Source organism: Nannospalax galili, unplaced genomic scaffold (assembly GCF_000622305.1).
Source record: "Nannospalax galili isolate Female #2095 unplaced genomic scaffold, S.galili_v1.0 scaffold641, whole genome shotgun sequence".
In the NCBI taxonomy this organism is placed as follows: domain Eukaryota; kingdom Metazoa; phylum Chordata; class Mammalia; order Rodentia; family Spalacidae; genus Nannospalax; species Nannospalax galili.
In genome coordinates, this window is record NW_008345311.1 from 3,414,420 (window position 1) to 3,439,360 (window position 24,941).

Consider the following 24,941-nt stretch of genomic DNA (forward strand, 5'->3'; position numbering starts at 1 on the left):
ATATGGGCAACACATTGTAAGCATGTAAACATTGTATTACTATACAAATTCTAAATTTTCAAACTTTAATTGGTTTAAAATTTTCCTAGAAGAAGTGATTGCTTATATTTTTCAGATTCTGAATTTTTTCCTCTAACTCTGCCTGCCTTGTTCCAACAATCCTTCCACACCTTGTTTGTCCTACAGGGGAAGAAATAGGAAAGAAGACAACATGGTTTCCAGTTTTATCTCATTCCCTTTATAAAGACACTGGGTTCCCAAGGGAAGCACCTTGTGAGATAAAATGACTTAGGTTGGAGGTGTGCTGGATCAGGCTTTCCCTAGAGAGGAATGCTGTTTAATAGTCTTGATCTCAGAATATAATGTTCTTGCAAAAAGGGTAGGATTTCAGATCACATCTATTATATGAAATATCATTTTAGAGCTATTTAATATTCTGTCATGAGGAAACAGAGGGAAAAGTTTTGTTGGGTGTAGTTATTCTTATTCATATGTAAGAACATTGTTAATAGACAAAACCAGAGAGGTAAGCTTACATTCATATATGTGTGTATGTATGCATAATATATATATATATATGTATATATTCCTCTTCGTGTAATGGCTAAGACTTTTTATGACACTTTATGTATACTTTTTCATTAGTTCTAAATTTATACAGCAAGTTTAGTGGTAGATCTCATGATAAAAATCTACATTTTGTGAATTCTGATTCATTTAACCATGTGCTAGAATAGTAGACTGTCAAGTAATATATGATTTGTTAGATTTTAAGTGAGTTCCAGGATGGCAGTGTTAATATTTCATGTCCTGACAGACAAAGAAAACCAGCGAGAGAAGGAGAAGCTGGAAGCAGAGCTGATTACTGCTCGCTCTACCAATGAAGACCAAAGGCGGCACATTGAAATACGAGACCAGGCATTGAGCAACGCTCAAGCAAAGGTGGTAAAGCTGGAGGAAGAGGTATGCTTTCTCAGGTGGTATATGAACCTAGAGTGGGCAAGCGGGGGAATTGAGAGCACTGGGCTTTCGCACCTTGTTGAAACATCAGCTTGTACAATCTTCTAACAAAATGATGCCATCTTTTCTTTCAGTTATATCTATGCTGGCATGAGTGAGTGGACTTTGAATTTTTTTTCTTCCCTGTAAGTTCCTTTCTTTTGTTCCAGAAAAGGAAATCATTAAGGTCAAGGGACAATTTCCATTGACCCATTCATATGGGTCAACTTACACTCTTATGTTCTTCCTAGTACCTAGCTCTGCCTTAAACCTGTTCTTACAGAGCTTTAAGTCTTTGTGTTTGAAGAATTATAGAATGATTCCAGATATTTTGAAGTTCTTGAATGATCATGAAATTGGAATAGTCTTATTCTCCCCATATGTATTGGGAAGTCAGTCCTGTCCCTGTCCTAAATAAGAAATGTATCTTGACAGCTATACCTTTTGCTGTTGGATCTGACAATTTGCCTTGGGGATAGAAGTAGTCTTCAGAGATCTGGGACAAAATAAGACCCAGGAACAGTTTACAGTTGGTGTCAGGAGAATACACTTCTGAAGATACTTGTGGCTTGGAGACTAGTTTTTAGATTGTCATTATGTGGTGTGGTTGAATTTGTCAGCTCTTTGTGTGAATGGCTTTTTGGAGCCATCCATTGACACATTCAAGGGCCCCCAAATTACTAAGAATTTGATGAAATATGTATCTCATTAGTCTCCATGCAGACAGTATTCTATTGCAACACTAAACTATGTTCCTTTGAAATAGAGGGAACTTTGCTGCTATAGTGTCATTAATTAATCTTGAATGTTGGTTGTCATTTTACTAGAGCACAATTAATTCTTAAATGCTTTGCCCTTTGGGGAAAGAATATAGTCCGACAAAGACTGATGCTAAAGTGTAACTTCATATGAAAGTTTAAATCTCACTAAATTCTATTTTGAAACTTAAATTCTTTTAATAGGAAAAATACATTTCATGAATCTCTAGTTAGAGGCCACTTGAGATATATATATATATATATAATCTCAAGGTCAAGGCCAGCCTAGGCTACACAGTGAGACCCTGTCTGAAAACAATGGCAAATGATAACAGTACCCTCCATTATAAAAGACTGAAAGCTCTATGAACCTGTAACAAAATAAGTGGTTTTAGTGACCAAATAACTCCATAACTATTATATCTGAGATGTCTTCACTGCTTTCATTCATTGCCTTTTTCTTGTCCCTCACTAAGAATGACTCTACTTTCTGGAGATCTTCAGACTTACAGAGTTCCTCTGCTGTCCTTTTTGAGCATTAAATACTGGTTGGAGTTCAGATTGGGGTTCACAGTTTTCCAAGAAGTAATGCCGTATAATCCATGACAACCTTTATAAGCCTGACTTCCAAGTGTTGATTTTAAGCTGTATAAAATTAGGTTAATGTACTACTTCATTATCCATCGTCTATCTCAGAAATTTACTGTTACTTCATGGAAAATGAGGAAGCGTCATGTCTGTGTCAAGAGAGTATAGAATGCCCTTTAAATCTTTACTATGCCTTACGTATTTCCTTCCCCATTTTTTTTGCGAGAAAATTCCTGAGAAAATTATAGCCATGTACTTTTAGAGACAGGAAGCTGGGAGACTCATTGAGTAGAAGTAGCTTACTGATTGTCATATGTGAAGTCTTAGGTAGAACTGGTGTCTCATGATTCTTCCCTAGGTCCTGCTTGCTACCTGTTTTCTTGTCTGAATCACTCTTTGCTTCAACACCCTTTGTTCAAATTTAGTAAACTTGGTGTCTTGTTTTATTGATAGCTAATAATTGCATATATATATAGAGAGAGAGAGAGAGTACAGTGAGATGTTTCAGTACATTTTCTGTGTTTTATTTTGATCAAGTTATCTATCATCTCCAACATTTATCATTTCCTTGTAATGAGAACATTCACAATCCTACCTTCTATTTTTAGTATGCTATGTCACATTGCTAATTATATTTACCTCCTATGTAATGAACACTAGAATTTATTCTTTGTATCTGGTTTTGGTTTTATCCCAATTACCAATCTCTCACCGTATGCTCTCTTTCCGGAATCCTCCCTGGACTGCCACAACCAAAGTCTCTATCACCTTAGCATTTCCTTACTCCTTAGTCATAATGTATCAAAAGACTGTGAGAAGCTTTTTAAGACTGCTATAAGATTTGGAGATCTCCAAGGAATGGTGCTGCACCCTTGGAAATAAATAGACACAAACGCTTCAAATTTTTTTTTTCCATCTTTCTAATCTCATGGATTTTCTTGCCTACAGTTCTTTGCAGTCACTCATTGAAGCTCTCTACAGAAGTGCTACCTTAAGCAAGAACATTTTACTTGAAGTCACAAGGTTCACCAATTTCCAAGTTCAATGCAGATTCACTTATGGACCATGCTGTGCCAATATCCAGGGAAATGTTTTGAGGGCAGGGGATGGACACACCTATTTTCTTGGCAAGTCACTGAGACTCACGCCTTAAAATCAGTGTTCAGCCGGGTGTGGTGGCTCACGTCTTTAATCCCAGCACTCAGGAGGCAGAGGCAGGCAGATCTCTGTGAATTTGAGGCCAACCTGGTCTCCATAGCGAATCCAGGCCAGCTAGGGCTACAGGGAGACCCTGTCTCAAAAAGACCAAAAGAAAAGTCAGTGTTCAGGCTTTGTAGCGGGCAGCTTAGATGAGGTTAGATGGTACATTTATCAACCTCCTTGCCCTTATCTTTTGAACATGTGGGTCCTATTGAAGTTGATGCTCACTGAACTCTTTTTTTTGGGGGGGGGGATTTTTGAGACAGGGTCTCCCTGTAGCCCGAGCTGGCCTGAGACTCACTATATAGACCAGACCAGCCTCAAACTCACAGAGATCAGCCTGCTTCTGCTTACTGAGTACTGGGATTAAAGGTGTGTGCCACCACGCCTGGCTGAACTGTTAATTCAAAAGAGTTATGTGTCTTACAGAAACCACAGTATCCCCACATTCGCAGAGAGTCTCCCTGTCTCATCTAATATAACCTCACTGGGTAGTTTGCACAGATGTCTGGTATATCTTCTCATAGTGCTCAAAGCAACCCAGGCTTCTGGCTGACTACTGTCTAATGAGAATGTAGAGTTGAAACCATGGCTTGGGTCATTGTTTCAGGGATGATGGGAACATACACTTGGTACGATCAAAGGGGGAAGATGCTGTTGGTGGGCTGCATAGTGAGCACACTGTACAGGAAAGTGTAAAGCAGCCTATGGGAGGATTGGCAGAAAGAGCCAGTGGGTTTTCTTTTAGGCTAAAATGCACACAATGCAGACTGCAATGGCTAGTGATAGTGATGATTTACACATCATCACTCTTGTTGAGATACTCCATGTAGTTTTCAAAGTCCTGTTGTCACTTCACGCATTTCTTCAAAAGTGTCTGTACCTTGTTTTATGCCATTTCTCCCACCATTCTTCTTACAAGCAAACCTTTGTTCATCTATCTATATCCCTCGCTGTTTGACTCAACTCATTGATTTGTCTTAAAGATAAATAATTTTCTGCTATGATATCATACTGTTTTTTTCCAAGTGGCAGAGAAAAATGTCTTATTCATAAACATTTACATGTTTAATACACCCATATAATTTTCAAACAATAGGACTCTGTTGGTAAAGTTTAAGTTTTACATAGTAGTTAGGATGAGTTACAGATATGAATGGATGTCTAAGAGGGTGAATTATGTATACATTTAGAGAGTAATAGGATTTGGATATAGTATATACCCAATGCATACATTTTAAAGGGTCTTTTGCTAATGAACTATTGATTTATTTGTAAAGCATTTATTGGATGACATTTCTCATACTTATGACAGGGTATTTTCTTTGGTGTGGATGCTTTGTATCCACTAGGTTAAAAAGAAGAAATTATGTCCACATTCAAAATAGGAGATGGAGTAGCTTCTCTGATTTGACTTCTTTCAGTCATTTTTTCGATTATGGCTTTTTAAATTCCCAAGGTGGAAGCCTTGTGGATTACTTTAGTCCTATTTGCAATGTGAGATCTATTCCCAAGGTAGCAAGTTTTCTGAGGTAGATTTTTACTCTTTAATTCTTTTAATACCCACCAGTTGACCACAGCCTTTTGGCAAAGGACAGAGGCAGCATGCTAATACCAGGCTAATGTTACCAAATTGCTTGAATGTGAAACTTTACTTGGAGTCAATGCCACTGGGTAAAACTAAATCAGAGTAAACTAAATTTACTGAAATCTCATGGAATGACACATACCTAGCTGCATGAAGGAGAGGATCAGAGAAAATATATTTTAGGTATGGCATTTATTAAGTAGTATTTGGAGAGCAGACAGTAGAAGACAAGAGACAAATGAATTATAAAAGCACTTCCCTAGCAAGTGTAAGGCCTGGATTTGAATCCTAATAACAAAAGAAAAATAACAGAAAAAGAAGTTATATATCCTCTAAGAACCTTGCAAATATCATCTTCCCATAATTAGAATATTAAAGTACAGACAAATTAGACAAGGAAGTTAGAGATAAAGCATCAAGATAACTAATCCTGTTTCTTTTCTGCCAGTAAATAAATGAGGAGGTTATAGATTAAGTAAATTCCTTGTCAATGTCTGAGACAAATGGTTAGCTTAAAATACCCCAGAAGTAATTTTTATATAGCTATCTAAAAAAAATAAGTTTGAAAGACACTCACAGTTGTTGGAAGGAAGAAAGCTATGCCATCACGTGGTATTCATTTGTAGGGATCAGATTTTCCTGAGTCAGAAGAGCGTATGGGATCTGCCAAATTCTTGGGAATGGGTTCAAATTATTAAAGAAGTGCAGTGGAAAAATATGATTGATTTAGCACAAGAGGATTTGCCTTGTTCCTTACCAGGTTACTTTCCTGTTGTTCTTTCTCCCATGTTTAGGATGTTTTAATGATTCCCTTTGTGTGTGTGTGTGTGTGTGTGTGTGTGTGTGTGTTGTGTGTCTGTGTGTATCTGTGTCTGTGTTTGAGAGAGAAAGACTGACTCATATAGTCAAGACTGACCTCAGACTCGTTATACCTGAGGCTATCTTTGAACACCTGGTCCTGCTGCCTCAGACTTTCAACTGCAGATACAGGCCTGTACTAACATACTTGGCTATACTTCTCATTTGAATACTTATCTTAAATAGGAATGACTTGACACCCTTATAATGACTTGGCCAAGGAAAATACATACACTTATGAAGGTGTGTTCGTTCTTTGTATTAGCTACACCAGAACGTGCTTATTTTTGTTATTGCACGTGGCATTTCAATTATTTAATATTAAGTGGTCACCAAAAATGTAGTAATCTGTGAAGAGGGACTAGAACTTAAGAGAGCTACCAAGGAAAATAGTAGAGCAAGCCACTTTAGGTGGCTTAAGGGACGCTGACCTACAGTGGAGCAAGGATCTTGGCTTGTTGACCACTAGATGACTCGAGCCCTCAGATGTAGAATAAGACCTGGCACATTAAACATTTTGTACATACCTGGTGAATGAATGAATCCACACACCAATAAAATATTACCAAATGACTGTTTATAGTTTGGCCTTTAGGGGATATTCAGAAGTGCTGAGAAGGTTTTTCAGCCTTGCCATTATTGACATTTGCTACTGCATAGGTCTTTGCAGGTAGTGGAAGGCAAGGACTGACCTATATAGTATAGAATGTTTAGCAGACTCCTTGGTTTCTATTTACCAGTAGCAGCCCACCTATACCTGTGACAACCAAAAATCTTTTCACATGTTGGTAAATGCCCTGAGTGAGGGTGTGAATCACCACTAGTTGAAAAGGAGGATTGAGGTACAGTAGCAGATAGGGTAGTGTGAGGAAAACATGGATCAAAGATCAAGGGAAAAAGTAAGAGTGGGTTAAAGAACCAAACTGAGAGAAAATAAGAGAAGACTTGAGGAAAGTAACAGAAGGGAAAGTCTTGACAGGTTTTGGAAAATTGGCATTTACTAAGAAAACTTAAATGGATGAAATGATTTCTTCCGTTCATTGGCCATCCTGAGAGATTTAGCTTGAAATGATGGATTTACTTGGATTTTTCTAGGGACTCAAGGGTATGGATCTTGATTAGAAACAGAGTAAATAATCTGTGATTCTGAAAATTCATTTACCATATGAAGACCTGAGCCACTACTGTGGCTTTGGAAACTTTTCAAGTGAACCTTCATTTTTCCTTGAACACTGAAACTATCAAAAAAACACACACAAATCATCTAGGATTCCATGTCTCATACATGTATACACACACACACACACACACACACACACACACACACACACACAAAGCAAGCCATTTGCTTTGTTTTTTCCTCCATGATTGTGATATACAAAATTCTAGAACCCTATTTAAGACCCCATTTTACCGATCCTCTTGCATATTGCTCACTGTTCTGAACTATCTGGAAGTTCAAAGACCTGTAGCAGTCATTATAAATGGATTAATCTAGCTCAATGTTTTTTTTTAATTTTTATTTTATGTGTATGAGTGTATTGTCTGCATATATGTAAGTACACGCATGTCGTGCAGTGCCCACGGAGGTCAGAGAGGGTGTTGGATCACCTGGAACTGGAGTTACAGACAGTTGTTAGCTGCCATGTGGGTGCTGGGACTCAAACCTAAGTCCTTAACAAGAGCTACCAGTGCTCTTAACCCCTGTGCCATCTCACTAGCCCCTCAGGAGTTTTTCTTTTTTTTTAACTTTTTAAAACTTCATGGAAGAATGCCTTCCTAAGATGGAGAATATTATGTATCAAAGCAATAGGGGGTGAAATAACCAAAATTATGGGGAAACTTAAGTCATATTTACCAAATAATGATGCCTCAATTATAAAAATATCATAGTCAAGTTAGGTGTGTTGGTGCATATCTGTAATCTCAGCACTCAAGTTTTCAACAAAGCACTAGAACTCTGGAATACAGATTGGAGGTTTGAAAACCTTCAGGGATTGATGAAGGTTTTTTGTTGTTTTGTTGTTGTTGTTGTTTGTTTCTTTTTTGTTTTGGTTGCAGCTGCAACTGCTCTGCTGTGCCATTATGACTTTAAAGCAATCATCAACATCATGCAAATCAGTGAGTGTGGCTACAGTTGGTCTGCTGTTGGCCATTTTGATTTGCTTGTTGCTGAATCTCCATCCCACCACTCAGCATTTATTAACAAATGAAGACTCTGAGGGTGAGAATGAGGAAATTGTCATTAATAGATAGTTCTCCTTGTCACACTGCTCCTTTACCTTTCTTTGTGATGTCAATAGAAATTTTTATGTATGTATATGAAAATGATTCATGAGAGAAAAGAGAGAATCAGAGGAAAAGAGATAGGGAGGGACAGATAGAAGAGAAGAGAATGAGCTTTGTTTCTTTAAAAGTCTTTACTGCATATTAAGTATTTCTGTGTCATAAAGTGAAAGCACTCTACCCCAAACCTTGTCATTTTCAAGAGAATATTGTATTAGTACAGCTACTCAGAGGTTGCTTCTAACGGTGTCTTCAGTGAACAGCTTTGCTCATACATATATGTCAAATGTCTTTGCATGAGCTATTTGAGGCCTAGTGTTTATTTATGGGGAAATAGCAATATTTTTATTAAACAGTGATATTTTCCTCAGGATCACTGAGACAATCAGAATCATGTTAAGGCTATGTGGAATGAATTTCAAAATTGAGAGGGCTAGACCTGTCTGATGAGGTACCTACTTTTTCCCCAAAGAAGAAAATAAAAGCAACAACTTTGGGTACATTTTGTAGTAGACACTCTTTTAAGCACTTCTTGTGTTATTTCATTTGATTTATTTTTTTTGTTCTTTTTTGAGACAGGGTCTCCCTATAGTCTCAGCTGGCTTGGAACTCACTATGTAGATCAGGCTGGCCTTGAACTCACAGAGATCTGCCTGCCTCTGCCTTCTAAGTGCTGGGACTAAAGGCATGCACCACCACACCCGGCTTGTGTTATCTCATTTCAACCTTAGAGAGGTACACTACATTATCCTCATGTCCACGTTACTGATAAATGAGTAATGAAAGCTCAGGGGAGAAATAAAAGGGAAACTCAGGAAGATTTAAGTAACTTGCCTTGAGCTGCATAGTGCAGAAATGAGAGAGCCTTGATTGGGATTAAGACAGTTCTAGAACTTAGGACCTTAGCCATTTTACCGTCTATATGGTCTTCACATAAAAAAGAACCAGTAACATTTATGATGAACTTGGAAGGTGAAGTTGAGGGCCCACTACGGCAATTAGTAGTTTAATATTTGAGGAGCTTAACAGCATAGACAAATTTGTAGAGGAGAGGCAAAGGAGATAAAGGAATCCTTCACGATGAAGGTTAAAGTAAAGCATATAAAATGCATGATAGGACTAGCGTTAAAGCACAATAACTGCTCCATTCTGTGCTCAGATATTACCTACAAAACACAAGAGTATGTAGCTCAGAAGATGGCAGACTTTGGAGGCTGTATCCACAACAACTTGCATTGGCAGCATCCAAGGCTTATGATTTTCTGTTGTGACTTATCTGTGGGTTAAATGCTTTCCAGCTGATCATGATGTTTAAGGATGAGTTATAATCTTGCTTTTCTATAAGGAGGTGGAAGAAGCATGCCACCAACAATGATCTTGGTACCTTGTGGAAAATCACCCCTGTAGCAAACTATTATCTTATTTCTCTTGCCTTGCTCTGTGGAATTTGTCCGACTTGAATACCTATCTTCAACAAAACTCACAGAACTCTCTGAGCACATGTTGCCTTTCCCTTCCAAGAGACTGGCCCAGTGTCTTCTCTTACTGTGGGTATTTTTCGTGGGATATTTCATTTTCCTTTTCAAGGAAGTCAGGACAGGGGGAAATTGGCATGACCCTGGATTGCTCTTTTTTTTTTTTTTTTTTTTAGTTTTCTGACCTTGCAGTTGAGTAATTTACCATCAAGGCAGAACTGCATGATATCTATGTTTAATTATCTTTAAGTATAACTGCTGTAAGTATTCAAGCATTCATGATTATAGTTAACATTCTCTGCAATAACAATGTACTGATCCATTAGGGTTCTGAGAGTGATGAACGAATAAATGTATTCAACTTTAAATAACTCACGAAGATTATGAAACCCCAGAGGTGAAGGATAGGGAATGTTTCCTGCTCTTCCATTCATTATTCAGTTTAGCAAACAGCTAGACAGAGACATCCATAACCCGAATGTCTTGCTTGCCCTCGTCAGGAAAGAAAGTTTTAAGGTAACTGAAGAAAGAATATGATGATGTTTTTCTTTATTGTGTATCCAAGGGAAATATTTTTTTTGGTCTTTTTGAGACAGGGTCTCCCTGTAGTTTTAGATGGCCTGGATCTCATTATGTAGACAAGGCTGGCCTTGAACTCACACAGAGATCTGCCTGCCTCTGCCTCCTGAGTGTTGGGATCAAAGGCGTGCACCATCTCACCTAGCTCCAGGAAATGATTTTATATATCAAAACATCAAGGCATAAAACTCATCTCTGTTGTTTTACAAGGCTGGATTGAGTGAGCCCTGGGATTAATGAGGATATCCACAGAAACAGTGAAACAAAAAGTTTTGGCTTTGCTATCACCTAGGCAAAGGATATGCTATAGGTTTGGTAGTAGGAAATATAAAATGGGTTTTCTTCCAGCTGCAAAAAGTTCACTAATCCTAATTTAGACAGAAGATTCTAAATAAAAAGTGTTTCCCTATCACTATTTGCAAGAGCTGCTGAACTGCAAATGCAACAGAATAGTTATTTGGACTCATTACCATGAAGGAATCACCTGGTTTGTATAATGAGAAATTCTGATTGGTCCTTTTAGCTTGGCCAGTGCTAAATATGTATTAGTACAGTGAGTAACTTCTGACATTGCAGCCACCTACTTAAGAACCTTACTGCTTAGGGATTAGTCACAGTTGGAAGCCTAGATTTGTTCTTATGCAGGTTAGCAATAATATTTTCAGTCTCTATCTGAATGCACACACACAAATAAATAAATGTAACCAGAATGTAAAGGGATGGGCTTGTTTACATCCCAAGTTAAACACTTATCACTAGATATCTCACTCTTCTGGTCCCAATTCTTTTTAAACACTTATCTACTGTGACAACATGAGACACACCTTTCCCCCAAATATTCATGTTTATAGTAAGGAAGAACAAGAGGTGAGGACATTTGTAAGTGAGAAGCTTGCCCTCTAAGGCACAGACTTGAGAGGAGTAGGCTTGGGAAAAACATGGAGCTTGTAAAGGAGGAACTCAGAAGGGGCTCCTATCACTCTTCACATTAGTTGTATGAAAAATACAAAGAAACCTACTATTCATCCCAAAGGAACTTCTCACTGTTCTTTTTTTTTTTTTTTTTTTTTTTTTTTTTTTTTTTTTGGAGGAGAAAAAAAAAAAAAAAAAAAAACCCCTTTTTCTGACCCTAGTTTTTTTCTTTATTTCCATTTGCAAATCTCCCAACCTGGATTTCCAGTTGAAGAAGAAGCAAGTGTATGTAGATAAGGTTGAGAAGATGCAGCAGGCCCTTGTGCAGCTCCAGGCAGCTTGTGAGAAACGTGAGCAACTGGAGCACCGACTTCGGACACGTCTGGAGAGGGAACTGGAATCCCTTAGAATCCAGCAGGTATTGTTGTGTCACTTCCTGCGGAGACATGAACAAACATCTATTCACCTGTGATAGGTCACAGCTAGGCCTCAGTTCTACCCAAGTGTAGCTTAGTGAATGTATTAGTTACTATTCTGATGCTGTGATTAAAAATTAAAAAAAAATACTAACCAAAGCAACTTACAGAAGCAAGAGTTTATTTGAGCTTACAGTTCCAGGTTCCAGAGGGAACCAGTGAGTTTATTATGGTTACTTGCAGAAATATTGGTGAGGGGTTACTTACAGGATCATAGATGCCTCCAATGCAGCTGCATCATCGAAAATCTCATCCAGGGTAAGGTGATGACTCACTGAAGCATCATCCTGAATCTCCTTGCCCAAATTGTAGGTAGCTCCACCAATCAGAATTTCTTCTAAGGAATTGTCATTGCTTATATAAACTTGGGGGAGGAGTCATATTAATCTTGTAAGTTTCAGGAGCTTGAACCTTGTAAGTTTCATTTATTTTGTAAGTCTTAAAACAGCAGGTATGGAAGGGAGGAACAAATGGAGGGAGGAAAATAAATGAGATTATTTGATTCCCAACATCCACATGGCAGCTAACAACCATCTGTAACTTCAGTTCCACAGGCTCTGATGTGACTTCTGAGGGCATTGCAGGACACGGGTCCACTTATATACTTGAAGGCAATACACCCATACATATAAAATAAATAAAACATAAAAATACTTAAAAAATAGAGGCTCTTCAATTTGGTTGTGGTAGGAAAGGCTGCAGCAGGGTACCTATGAGTTCAAGGCCAGTTTGAGCTATATGATGAGGTCCTGTCACAAAAACAACAGCAATAATAAATAAATGAATAAATACTATTAAAATGGGACTCAGACATGATGCTTGTTCTTTTACTAACTTGAGTGATCTTGGTATTTAAATAAATACATATATATATATATACATACATACATACATACATACATACATACATACATACATATTACTCAAATGGGATTTGGACACGATGGTTATTCTTTTACTAACTTGAGTGGTCTTGGTATTCACCCCATAGCGCCAGGGCACCTCTCAGCCCACTAATGTTTCAGAATACAATGCTGCTGCGCTGATGGAGCTCCTTCGAGAGAAGGAGGAAAGAATTCTGGCCCTGGAAGCTGATATGACAAAGTGGGAGCAGAAGTATTTGGAAGAGAATGTGATGAGACATTTCGCTCTGGATGCTGCTGCAACTGTGGCTGCTCAGAGGTTAGTAATTCACAGGAGAGCCACTACTTGAAAGAAGTGAATGTGGAAACCAGATAAGTAATTGATTGATAGGTTTCCCAATGTTCAGTTTTGTTTAATGTTCTTTTATTCTTCACTTTCTGCTCAGGTATATTTTCTTTCTTTCAGTTATACAAGTGTCCTTGGAGACAGAGGTTTGGGAATTTCAAAACTATGCTTAATGAACTCACTGAAATCGTAGTTGAGCTTGCCTTAGGAACTGGAATATTGCAGATGGGCTAGGCTAAGTATTTGCCCACCTCCTTCCCCGGAATTATAGATCCTTTGTACCACATGTGCTTATCGTTTAGTTCCAAGACTGATGTGAAAGCCCATCTGCAGAAATGCCACTCAGAAAGCAAGTGTCACCCAAGAGTGGCTGCTGCCATCTGAAAGTTCTGGCTCATCTTGCATAGCCCATGAGTCCATCACTGCCCTTTGAGAAGGTCTTTATTTGAAGGCCATATTCTCTGTATCCCTGAGCTCATCACACATAACCAGTGCCATTCCATATGGTTATCAGAGAGAAAGTGGCAGGAGGGGTATTATTTGTTTTTTAAATTTGTTTTCGTTCTATATTATAAAACTATTATGTTTTAGAGAAAATAATTACTATTAAGTAATTTGCTTTTCTTGATGCTGTTCATAATCATTAGTAGAGAAAGAAACAACAAAGACTGAATTCACATCACACGATGACTTATGTTGTAATGATAATGGACAGAGCCTTGGACTAGACTTGGGTCTAATCCAGGGTACATAGCACACAGATAGCCTTCTAGCCACAAACTTATTGGATCAGCAGTACCAATTCTAACATTCTCCCAAATGTGGTTCATCATTAGAGTCCAGAATCATTTGCTATATTTGGGGCAGTGGTTTGTGTTTGTGAAGGTGGTGAGGTATTTTCATTTCTGAATCTTTCAAATGTTAAATCAAATGGGAAGTGGACAGTGCTTAAGACATGGACTGGCACTTTCTAAACCTGCTTATGATTCTTCAGGAAGACATGTTCCATCTCTCTATGTGATTAGCCTGTCTCCAAATAATCCCATACCTTTAAAAGATTCAAGTCTTCATGAGCTGAAGCTTCCCTGGTTTTGTCTCCTGAGAAAAGCATGCTCAGTAAAAGCCAGTATCTTAAGAGACTACAAAGAAACTCTAGGCGGCTGCAGAGATGACTCAGCAGTTAAGAGGCTGCTCTTGAAGAGTATACAGATTCAATTCCCAGCATCCACATGGCAGCTCACAACCTACCATGACTCCAGTTCAGAGGAATTCAATACCCTCATCTGATCTGTGCTGGCATTGCATGGCTCAGGTGCCCTTACACACATGCACACTGTACACTCATACACATAAAATAAAAGCAATAATTCAAATATATTTAAAAGAAACTCTTGCTGTTCCTGATGATGGTCACAAAGCTTAGAGGCAGATTTGAAGCAGAATTCAAGTGTCATTACCTGAAAGCTCCCAAGGAAGCCCAGCACTTGTTTAGAGGTTATTCATGAAACCCTGACACTGAAAACCTATTTGTGATTGGGAATTGGGGAGATGCAGAGTAATTCTAACATCTTTGTACATTGATACAGCTCCTGATGTTGTGGGGCATGAGAAAATATTTAAAAGCAAGTTCTTGGTGCTGACTTCAGAAGGGACACCAGGGCAAAGTGCAGGAAAGCTAAAGAGTTTGGCACTGAGGACCTTATGTAAAAAAAGAACCCTTTCCCCTTCTCTGCTCTCTTGAAAGCACTAAATATTGAGAAAATCATTTTGCAAATGGATGTTCAGAATCTGTTGGTGCCTATAAACTGAATTTAATTAAAATCAAATTGTGTTGCATCACTAGGTAGAAAGTATCCATGTAGTCAGTTTCAGAAAAATATGTACGCTTATTATTTAATATAATAAAATGCAGCATTTTTTCAGAATTACTTGCTACTAGGAACACCTTCTACTATGGACAAACATTCCAGATCTGGACTGTGTGTTGCTAATCCCAAACACAGGACAGAGTGAGAGATAAAGAGACTATATTGAACTTCCTGTTACGTAAATAAGCTGGACTAGGTGATTCCTCCAGACCCTTCTATATTTAGGCTTGTGTTTATTTTCTATAGAGATTTCTATAGAGCTTGTTTTCCTTTCTGTTTTGCCTTTATTCACAAGATGACAAATTTGGTGGTAACAGAATATTTTATTTCTGAACCTATGAGTTTTTCTGCCTTTCTTACCAACATCTCTTCTCATTCCTTTTCCATTTGTAACCTTCTTTTATCTGCCAATTCTAAAGGCAGGGATTGATTGAGATTCTGCCCTTTGGCACCTTTCAGTGGTGAAACGTTTTACACTTTGTTTTCTATCAATGTAAGTTTTAAGTGCCTAGGATATTTACTGCAGTTGGAAAGTGCTCAAAATTTGATTAAGGAAGGAAAGAACAAAACATAAAGGGAGGGAAAGAAGAAGGAAGGGAAAGAATTGCGTTTTCGAAATGTGTAAGTTAAATTCTTAAATTTAATTCTGCATTTTAACACTCTGCGTGGCTTCTATGTACTCTGTCAGTATCTCAAACTTAATATAGTCCAAACTTCTCAAGTGTATGACAAGGTTAGCGATGTTTCACAATTAAGGCATCCCTTGAGTGACATCAGTGGTAGTTACAGGCAACAGAGTACTTTTCAGTATTACTTAGACATTAGAAATTTCCCATTTCAAATATGCAATTCAATAAATGTTGTAAATGCAATAGTGTAGCTACCACCATAATCAACACAGAACACACATTCTGCTACAGTCCTCCTCTCTGACCAACTGACCTGTCCGAGGGACACAAAAGACACATCTGAAGTCCCCCTGTGTGCCTGAACCTTGATTCTTTCCTCTCTGTGCAATGACTCCTCTGTTTTCTCATAAAGTTACAAATTTCTTTCCTGGAGTGTCAATATGAAAGGAGTCATATTGTGTTTGCAGTTTTTGTTTGACTTCAGATCCTTAATATAATTATCTTGAGATATATCCCAGTTGGTGCATGTATTAATAGTTCATGTCTTTTCATTGCTATGTGGTGTGCCATGGAACAGATGCATCATAGTTTATTTGTCCATTCACCTGATGATAGATATTGGGATTATTTCCAGTCTGAGGCCACTGGAAAAAATAAAATGCATTTAAAAAATATTTTTTATTTTTTATTGTATTTTGATTCTTTTCAAAAATTTTATTGTTTTTATTTTATGTGTATGAGTGTATTGTCTGCATGTATGTGAGTGGACCAATGTCATACAATGCCACAGAGGTCAGAAGAGAGCTCCGGATTCCCCTGGAACTGGAGTTAAGGATGGTTTGTAGCCACCATGTGGGTGCTGGGAATCAAATCTGGGTTCTCTGAAAGAGCACTCAGTGCTCTTAACCACTGAGCCATCTCTCCAGGCCCTGATTTATTATTTATTTATTTATTTATTTATTTATTTATTATTTATTTTATATGTATGTATGTATTGCCTGCATGTAAGTAAGTGCACCCATGTCATGCAATGCCTTTGGAGGTCAGAAGAGGCTGTGAGATCCCCTGGGACTGGAGTTATGGACAGTTGTTAGCTGCCATGTGGGTGCTGGGAATCAAACCCGGGTCTTCTGCAAGAACAACTAGTGTTCTTAACCACTGAGCCATCTCTCCAGCCCCTAAAAATATTTTTCTGTGTCAGAAGGTGTGTTGGGTTGTCTGTTTATACCATTTCTAGTTGGTTCTGAACTAACTCTTACCAATGGAAAGCAGTGGGTACAATAATTTCAATCAGGAACAGGACCAGTAGTAAATACTGATATGGACCAGTAATGTACATAGGTAAATTTTACTCAGTGAGCAAGAGTATATTTAATGGTTTTTAATGGTATATTTAATGGTAAAGATACTTTAATTTTTCTTATTCAAAATAGTTTTTGAGCTGAGAACAATGACACAGACCTATAAACTCAACACCTAAACAGGTACAGGCAGGAAGATTGTGAATTGCAAGCCAAACTAGGCTATGTAAGAACCAATATAAAATAAAATATTACCTTGTGTAAAAGAAAAATGATACTTAATTTTTTTTCAAAAAGTTTATTTGTCAAAAAAATGCAGTGCTTACTATGTAAGGTGCTCTTTACAGAGCTTTATATTATTACGTATCCCCCAAATACTTTGATATCAGAACTATCATCTGTTCTACAAAGGAGCATCCTCAGGCACAGAGGAATTGAGTCATTTATTCAAGATCACACACTCCTACTAAAGTACACAAGAGCCAGGATTTAAGTCAACATTTTGCCACCTTAGGTGCTATACTCTACTGTCTCCTAGATACATGTGCCTTAGTGATGATGAACTTGAGATCATTGCCTGTTCAATAAGGTATTATGTGAGGCTTGTTACACAGGCACTTTCAAGTATTATAAATATTTGCAATATCATTTCCTGTGTTCAGGCTCTGAGTTACTTTGTCTCTATCTCTAGAGACTCTCCCCTCTGTGTGCTTATTATGATAAATAGAAATCAGTACCAAGAAGTTCCTGTTCATTCCTAGAAGACCCAATATGGCAATATAGATTTTGAGTTCCAGCTTATAAATGGTGAATTTTCTTAAAAACAACAAAATATAACAAGAGAGCATAACCTACAAACCGTGTAATTAATTAAGTTATATTAACTGGATTGGGATTTTACCTTTCTCTGAATTTGCAATGTCTCTGTTTAGTTTTGGGCAAAACAAATTCAGGAAAGGTGGAAATAAAGAAAGGGAGGGTAGGAGGCAGAAACTTTCAACAGACATCACATGTGGCTAGTTTTTCCTTCCATGATGGCCTTTCTCAGTATCCACCCTCTGCTTTCTTCTCAATCTGTGTTGTGTTGTAATTACCTTGTTTTCTGTTGTGGCTCTCTGTAGTAAGAACGATACTGTAATAGTTCTGACATCTCTAAGATTAAAGTTACAACCTTCAATAACTTGAATAAATGTCATATGACTGGTTTCAAGACACTTTCTTCCATATCTCTGAAATAAAAATCATCACAGTACTTTTCAAAAATTCTCTCCTTGGTTTACTATGACAGAAACCACTATGCCATGATTAGAATTAGAAATAACAGTGTTCTCTCTCTTTCTTTCATCTCCCTAGCACCACCATTGAAGTGGTCTCCAAGGTCAATCACATCTACCTCCCACAGTCTGTTTCCATTTCCCTTGCCACTTCACTGGTTTGTGTTTTCATTATCTCTTGCTGGGATTATCAAAATCACCTTTCCACCTGGTCTGCTGATTTCTGTCTCTCTCTTCTAATCCCTCCATCACATTTCAGCAACAGATAATATTATCTTTCTAAAGCTCAACACAGGTCATTTCATTCCCCCTGAAAAGCTATAATAGTTTCCAGTGCCTACTGGACTAAAGTCCAAACTTATTCCTGTAGTGGTTAATTATTTACTTTTTGTCTTTCCTTGCAATTTTTCTGCAGCCAGAGACTAATCATTTCCATGTTTCTCTCCTCTCTAGCCTCCCACAGTGCTCCACTTGTGGTAAAGTTCATGAATTAAATAAAGAACAGGAAGCTACCCATAGGAAAAGAAAAAGTGATTTATTTATTGATTTTTTTCTTAATTTTTAAATCTTTTTGGGATGAGATCTTCTTATCTTCTTATGTAGCCTTGGCTAGCCTGGAACTCAATATGTCAAACAGGCTGGCCTTAAACTTGCAGTGCCTTCGGTCTCCTCCTCCCTGATGCTAGATTGCAGACATGAACTTCGCCCATCAGGTTGAAGCTTAAGTAACCACTAGGTGTTTTAATTAGGAAGTCACGGGTAAAATTCTTTAGAGTATTATAGTTGTGAGAACACCATCAGAGAAAGGAAGAAGAGAGAAATGATTTGGGGAGATGTTGACAAAAAATATTTACTTAAGAATTTGAGATGGGGTTATATCAGGTTCAGAGGTATGGGGCTCAGAGTTTGCAGGCTGCTTTCAGACTGCACCCAGTACCTCCTGATATTCTTTAAGATAGTCTCAGAGTATTGGATCTTGTTCTTTCAAATGCTGTGCTTGCTTTCTTGCATTTGCAAAGCCATTGGCTTCATAGCCCTACTCTTCTACAAGGAAGATTGATATTGAAGGCTGTCCTGGCAGCTCTGTAGGAATTCATTAAGTGCCCCACATTTTCAGGCTTCATTCCTGAGGAGTTCACAGTGTCCATATCAATTAGCTGGCAGGGCTCTCTGTACCCAAACTCAAACTGGTCTTTTATGCAACGAAAGTGGCAGTAGGCCAGCACTAGTTCCCCCAGTGATAAACTGTACGTTCAAGCCCCCAATGTTTTATAGACACCATGCACATTTCAAGAGACTTGGCTCTACAGTTGTAGCTGTCAGTTCACCCTGGCCCTAGTAGGAATGGACTCCTGGATTACACCAAGAGGTAGAATGCTTTAAAGTCATGCTATTGTTTTGTTATTCTCTTACTTATGCACTTCTCAATATTAAATAGCACCATTGTTTAGTGCTTTTATTTTGGTCTTTTTGAGACAGGGTCTCCCTGTAGCCCCAGCTGTCCTGGAACTCATTATGTAGACCAGGCTGGCATGCTTAATGGTATATGTTTTTACATGCATGCTTTTATTTTCTATAAAATGAGAGGAAAATGCAGGCCTCAAAGTATGGCTGTAAACATCCAATAAGGTTCATTGCACCAGTCTGCAGTTGCCATTTTGCATATGAGGAAAAGTAAGCCTAGAGCAATTAACTGACTTTCTTAGATCTGAAAGTTTGTTTGTAGCAGAGTACTTGGAGAAGCTGAGACTTGATCCCAGTGTTGACTATAGTAAGAGGCCTGAATATGTTGTGTTTTCTTGGAGAATCCGCTACGACTGCAAACAAGTGAACTTTACTAGAGAAATGTGGAATTCTGAGATGTTAAAATAGTTTAGGAAATGATGAGAGCAACTCTATCCCTTCCTCCTCTGGCTCTTCAGTTATTTCACTATTACAATAAGTAATTGCAACCCTTCAAAGAGCTGAAGGCATTGGGACAGCAGTGGTTTCTGCAGAGGATGACCAAACTTTCCTAATCTTAATGTTAACCTGCTCATCTCCTTACCCCAAATTGATACTTGTCGTAATTTGAATGCTAGGAGAACATAGCTAGTTAGTCTCCTGCAGACAATGTACCTAAGACCCAGAGGAAATAGTGAAGTAAGGTCAGTTCATCATTCTGTCTTTCCCATGCACACAGATTTCTTCTTGTTAATAGTCTTTGAGTTAAGACAGTTTCAGATAGAACATGACAATCCCTTATGCATTTGAACTCTGGCAAGGGAACAGACACTTAGTTGGGATAAACTTGTGCATTTCATGGTAGAATGGTTCAGATGTAGATTAGATAAGGAACGTTGTAACACGGAGTCATAGGTCCTCTTTGTCAGCTCATGTTTGCCTACCTGATCTTAGTTGTCTGTGTGTCTGTTGGTTATTTCTGGACTTCATATGTAACTGATATTAATATGTCACAAGAAGCTATTTAGTAATCTTCAGATTTAACCTCAAAGTTTAGCCATTTCCCTTCATGACTGTTAAGAGAATACAGTGGAACATGTACATATTCTCATTGCTTGGTGGTGATTTAAATGATGAAGGGACTATATGTTAAAAGGTTTGGGAAGTATATTTGTCCAGTTCTGAAGGCCTGCAGGCACACATTTCATACAATCCCCTGCTGATTTTGGTAGCCATGTCCATGCCAATGCCTCTTCTACCCTGAAAACTTACTAACTGGGAGCTCATAACAGTAAATCATATACTAACCATCCCTACTGAGATTGATTTTAGTTTAAGACTTTCCAGCAAAACCTCCATTGACTTGGGAGAGAGAATAATGTTTATTGATTTTGCTGCCTGCTCATCATCCTCACTGTATTTTTTGCCCTCAGGGACACAACAGTCATCAGCCACTCTCCTAACACCAGCTATGACACAGCTCTAGAGGCTCGCATCCAGAAGGAAGAGGAAGAAATCTTGATGGCCAACAAGCGTTGTCTGGACATGGAGGGCAGGTAAATGTAACCCTAGACCTAGGTGGATTTGAGAATTTGATAAGAGACTAGCTAAGTCAGTAGGGAAAGGTAACAATATTTATTCACAACTGAGGAAACGGATTGTACTTTTTCACCCCCTGCTAGCCTGTTATTTAAGGTTTGAGATGTGATGACTTTTACCTTGAACATTCCCACTAACTGAAATTCCAAGCAGGGTTGCTTTCTCTGACTTTTGTGATTGTTTTCCATCTGCTTTCTGCCAGAGCTGAGTTTTTAACATTCCTAGTCTGGGGTTTTCTTAATAGTATTACACTTCAATTCTGTGATACAGCAGACATCTCAGCAAAACAACCTCTCATCAAACTAGAAATAGGGCAGCAGATGATTTGGGGTTATAGAAAACTTCATCTTCTCACTGAACACATTGTTGCCATTGACAGAACTCCTTCAGCAAAGCACATAGTATATTGTGGGGTCTTTCCTCACAACTTGTTTGCCAGTAATGACTTTGATCTTCTAAGGTGTCAATAGTAGTTCTTGATGCTCTCTTGTAACCAATTAGGACATCAGAAGGATGTTTTTTTCCCTTTAAAGTTCTAACATATTGACCCTTGTCTTCTAACTCAGAAATAATTATATCAGCACTTAGTTGAAAAAGTAATGGGAATTGAACTCTATCCATGTAGGCATCAAATCCTAACACAGAGGTAGCAACAGAGGGTTTTAAAAATGTGTCTTCTCTTTCACTACTAGAATGAAAGCTTTCCATGCCCAGATTTTTATGTGGTTTTCTTTTTGCCTACTAGGATTAAGACTCTCCATGCCCAGATTATTGAGAAGGATGCCATGATCAAGGTGCTACAGCAGCGCTCCCGGAAGGAGCCAAGTAAGACAGAGCAGCTGTCATCCATGAGACCAGCAAAGTCGCTGATGTCCATTTCCAATGCTGGATCGGGCTTGCTTTCCCACTCATCCACCCTAACTGGTACTCCCATCACAGAGGAGAAGCGGGATGACAAGAGCTGGAAGGGGAGCCTAGGTAATAAAGCAATCAAGGAAAGTACACAGTGATATATTTAGAAAGTTCCTGGCTGTGCCACATAGAGCAAGGAAAAGGCACAATGGTCAAGGTTCTAGAGAGGAGAATGGTTTTTTTTTTTTCCTCCTGAGGTAACTAGCTGCTTACCCAGGAGCTCATCCACACTGTGGTGTCTCATGGTAAGAACATTAGCTGAGATCAAAGCCTGAAAATATAAGAATGCTGAATTCTTTGGGGCTAAATAGGAAGAAAACTTGAATTTTATCTAAAAAATTCTCAGATTTGGCTTTTGTCATGTGGGAGCTTTGTTCAAAACCCAAGTAGCCTTCATGTCATGCAAAATTTCAAAACTACAGTATCACTGTGTTCCTTCCTCCCTTACAGAAGGAGGACCCAAAGTTCTGTAAGCTTAATGGGGTCAGGTGGCAGCTTTCGTTACCAGAAAATTCTGGTATGAGAACAGAATGTACTTTTTTGTTTCGTTCCTCTCCATTTCTTCCTGTGTAATTAATGCCCCAGAGTACTGTAGATAACAAGTGGCACATTTTTGATCCCGAGGAAGCAAATAAATTTATATTATTGTTTTTAATACCTTTCTTGTTCCTCTGACTCCTGCAGTATCTTTCAGTTAGAGTAACATTCCGGGATCCATGGTCATATTTGGAATCGTAGCTCACATTATTATTAGCACCCTCATGTGTATCCACAGGTCCTGCTACCACTGAATTATTTTCACCTCTCTGGTAAAGTGTGGAATGGAATAGAACTCTGGCAAGTTGGTCTGCCACAATCACCACTGAACAAAAATCAATCAGATACCAAGGACATTCACAGGTTTAAGATGTTGTGTTGGGAATTTAATAATGAAGTTGAGAAGGGGTTTTTTAAGTCCAAAAGGAACTTTTAAGCCACTGTGGGAGATATCTGATTTCAGAGGTTCCCTGGAGGCAAAAAATAAATTTACACACCTCATCAATATTTTCCCCAACCTCTTTCAAGGGAAAATAGATAAGCAGTACCTACATAGGAATCACCTACTGTGCTCTCAGTTTGTTCCTCACTTCATTTGTAGGCATTCTTCTTGGTGGAGACTATCGAGCTGAGTCCATCCCATCCACACCCTCACCTGTACCTCCATCCACTCCCCTACTCTCTGCTCACTCCAAGACTGGCAGTCGTGACTGCAGCACCCAAACTGAACGTGGAGCAGAACCAAACAAAAGCGCAGCTGTCACTCCCATCTCTGTTCCTGCTGCTGTTCCAGTTGCTGCTGCCGCCACTGCTGCTGCCATCACTGCCACTGCTGCCACCAACACTGCCACTGCTGCCACCAACACCACCATCATGGTAGCTGCTGCTCCAGTTGCTGTTGCTGCTGCTGCTGCTCCAGCTGCTGCCACTGCTGTTGCTGCTTCCCCATCTCCAGCGACTGCTGCTACCCTTGCTGCTGCTGTTTCTCCAGCTGCTGCTGTTCCGATTCCAGCTGCTGCATCTCTTACTGCTGCCACTGCTGTTATTCCTTCTCCTATTGCTGCTAATGCTGCTGTTGCTGCTGCTACTGCTGCTGCTGCTGCTGCTGTGCAGGTTGCTCCAGCTGCTACGGCTCCAGTTCCAGCTCCAGCTCCGGTTTCGGCTCCAGCAGCAGCTCAGGCTTCTGCTCCGGCTTCGACTCAGGCACCAGCTCAGGCTCCGGTTGCAGCTCCTCCTCCACCTCCGACTCCAGCTTCAGCTTTGGTTCAAGCTGAGGCTCCTGCAAGTCCAGCAACCAGTTCTGGACCACGTCGTTTGTCCACACCAAATTTAATGTGCAATCCAGATAAGCCAGGTAATCCCAATTATCTGTAGCAGGTAGAGTCTGATTTTTCCCTTCAAATACAGTTCTATCTGTTGGTGCCCAATATTTTGGTAGAGTTAATTGTATTGAGTGTTTCTTATTCTGAAGGGAAGTCATCAGAGGCAAGAAAAGAAAAGGTTGTGTAAATGCCTTTTCTCATCCACTGAGATGGGAATGGACATAGGTAAAGGCCATTCTTCCAGTAAAGTAAGTAAGGATAGCAGGCAGGTCACACACAACCTTTAGTTTCACAATGCCTTTGAACACAGTCTTTGTTGAAAGCTGAGTTTTTACTTTGTCCTTAAGTCTTTTCTAACCTCTCTTTTCCACTTTAGATGGTCCTGTTTTCCACTCCAGTACCCTGGAAAGAAAAGCACCCATTCAGCTCCTGGGACAAGAGCCTGATGCAGAGATGGTGGAATATCTCATCTAAAATACCAGATCAAGAGCTGAAGTTTATCAGCAAGAGTGTTTTTTAATCATTTTCCCCTTTTGTTTGTTTTTATTCTGGGGGTGAAAACGGGGGTTGGGGGTAGGGTTGGTTTTTTAAAGGGACTTTTTATTGGACTCTTATAGTACTTAAGTAATACCATATGATACCAATCCATTCTGGAATACTTAGGGAGTACCTAGAAAAGATAGATTAATCAGAATGTGCTCTGAGGTTTATTGTTGGGATTTATGCAATTCTTGGATTGTTTGCAGGTAGTGACGTCCATTGATGTTTATAATATGCTTAAATTTCTTTTAAAGTTCCTTGTTCAAGGTCATTGAAGAACACAGCATGTATGGAAGGCAGTTTGTAACATGTAGTTCAGAAGTGGGATGCCAGAGCGAATTTGAGGACATGCTGCTTTGTCTTAATGACTCCCTAGACAGCAGCCACAGAAAGCTCTTATTTGGGTTTGAGGAAAGAAATTGTTTTAGAAGCTATGGAAGCGGGAGTAAAGGTAGGGAGTATTGGAGACAGAAGGATGCTGGAGCCAATATTCTCACTGGTTGCCAGTTACCTTGTCCCAGGAAATTGATTGTGTTTATCTCCATTTTAATGGTGCTTTGGAAGTGGATTCTTTTGACTCCCACCTGG

The 24,941-nt window shown here is 38.9% G+C and overlaps 1 protein-coding gene across 4 annotated transcripts in view; it reads left to right on the forward strand.

Annotated features, from left to right (window-relative positions):
- Window positions 1–24,941, forward strand: part of Amot (angiomotin) — a 61,389-nt gene extending 36,448 nt beyond the window's left edge. For all 4 annotated transcript variants that reach the window (XM_029567591.1, XM_029567589.1, XM_029567590.1 and 1 more), the window contains 7 exons: window positions 818–963; window positions 11,512–11,661; window positions 12,711–12,901; window positions 20,877–20,999; window positions 21,788–22,020; window positions 23,093–23,845; window positions 24,190–24,941. In XM_029567591.1, the coding sequence (XP_029423451.1) occupies window positions 818–963; window positions 11,512–11,661; window positions 12,711–12,901; window positions 20,877–20,999; window positions 21,788–22,020; window positions 23,093–23,845; window positions 24,190–24,287 (1,694 nt within the window). In that variant the 3' untranslated portion in view covers window positions 24,288–24,941. The remainder of the gene's footprint in view (window positions 1–817; window positions 964–11,511; window positions 11,662–12,710; window positions 12,902–20,876; window positions 21,000–21,787; window positions 22,021–23,092; window positions 23,846–24,189) is intronic.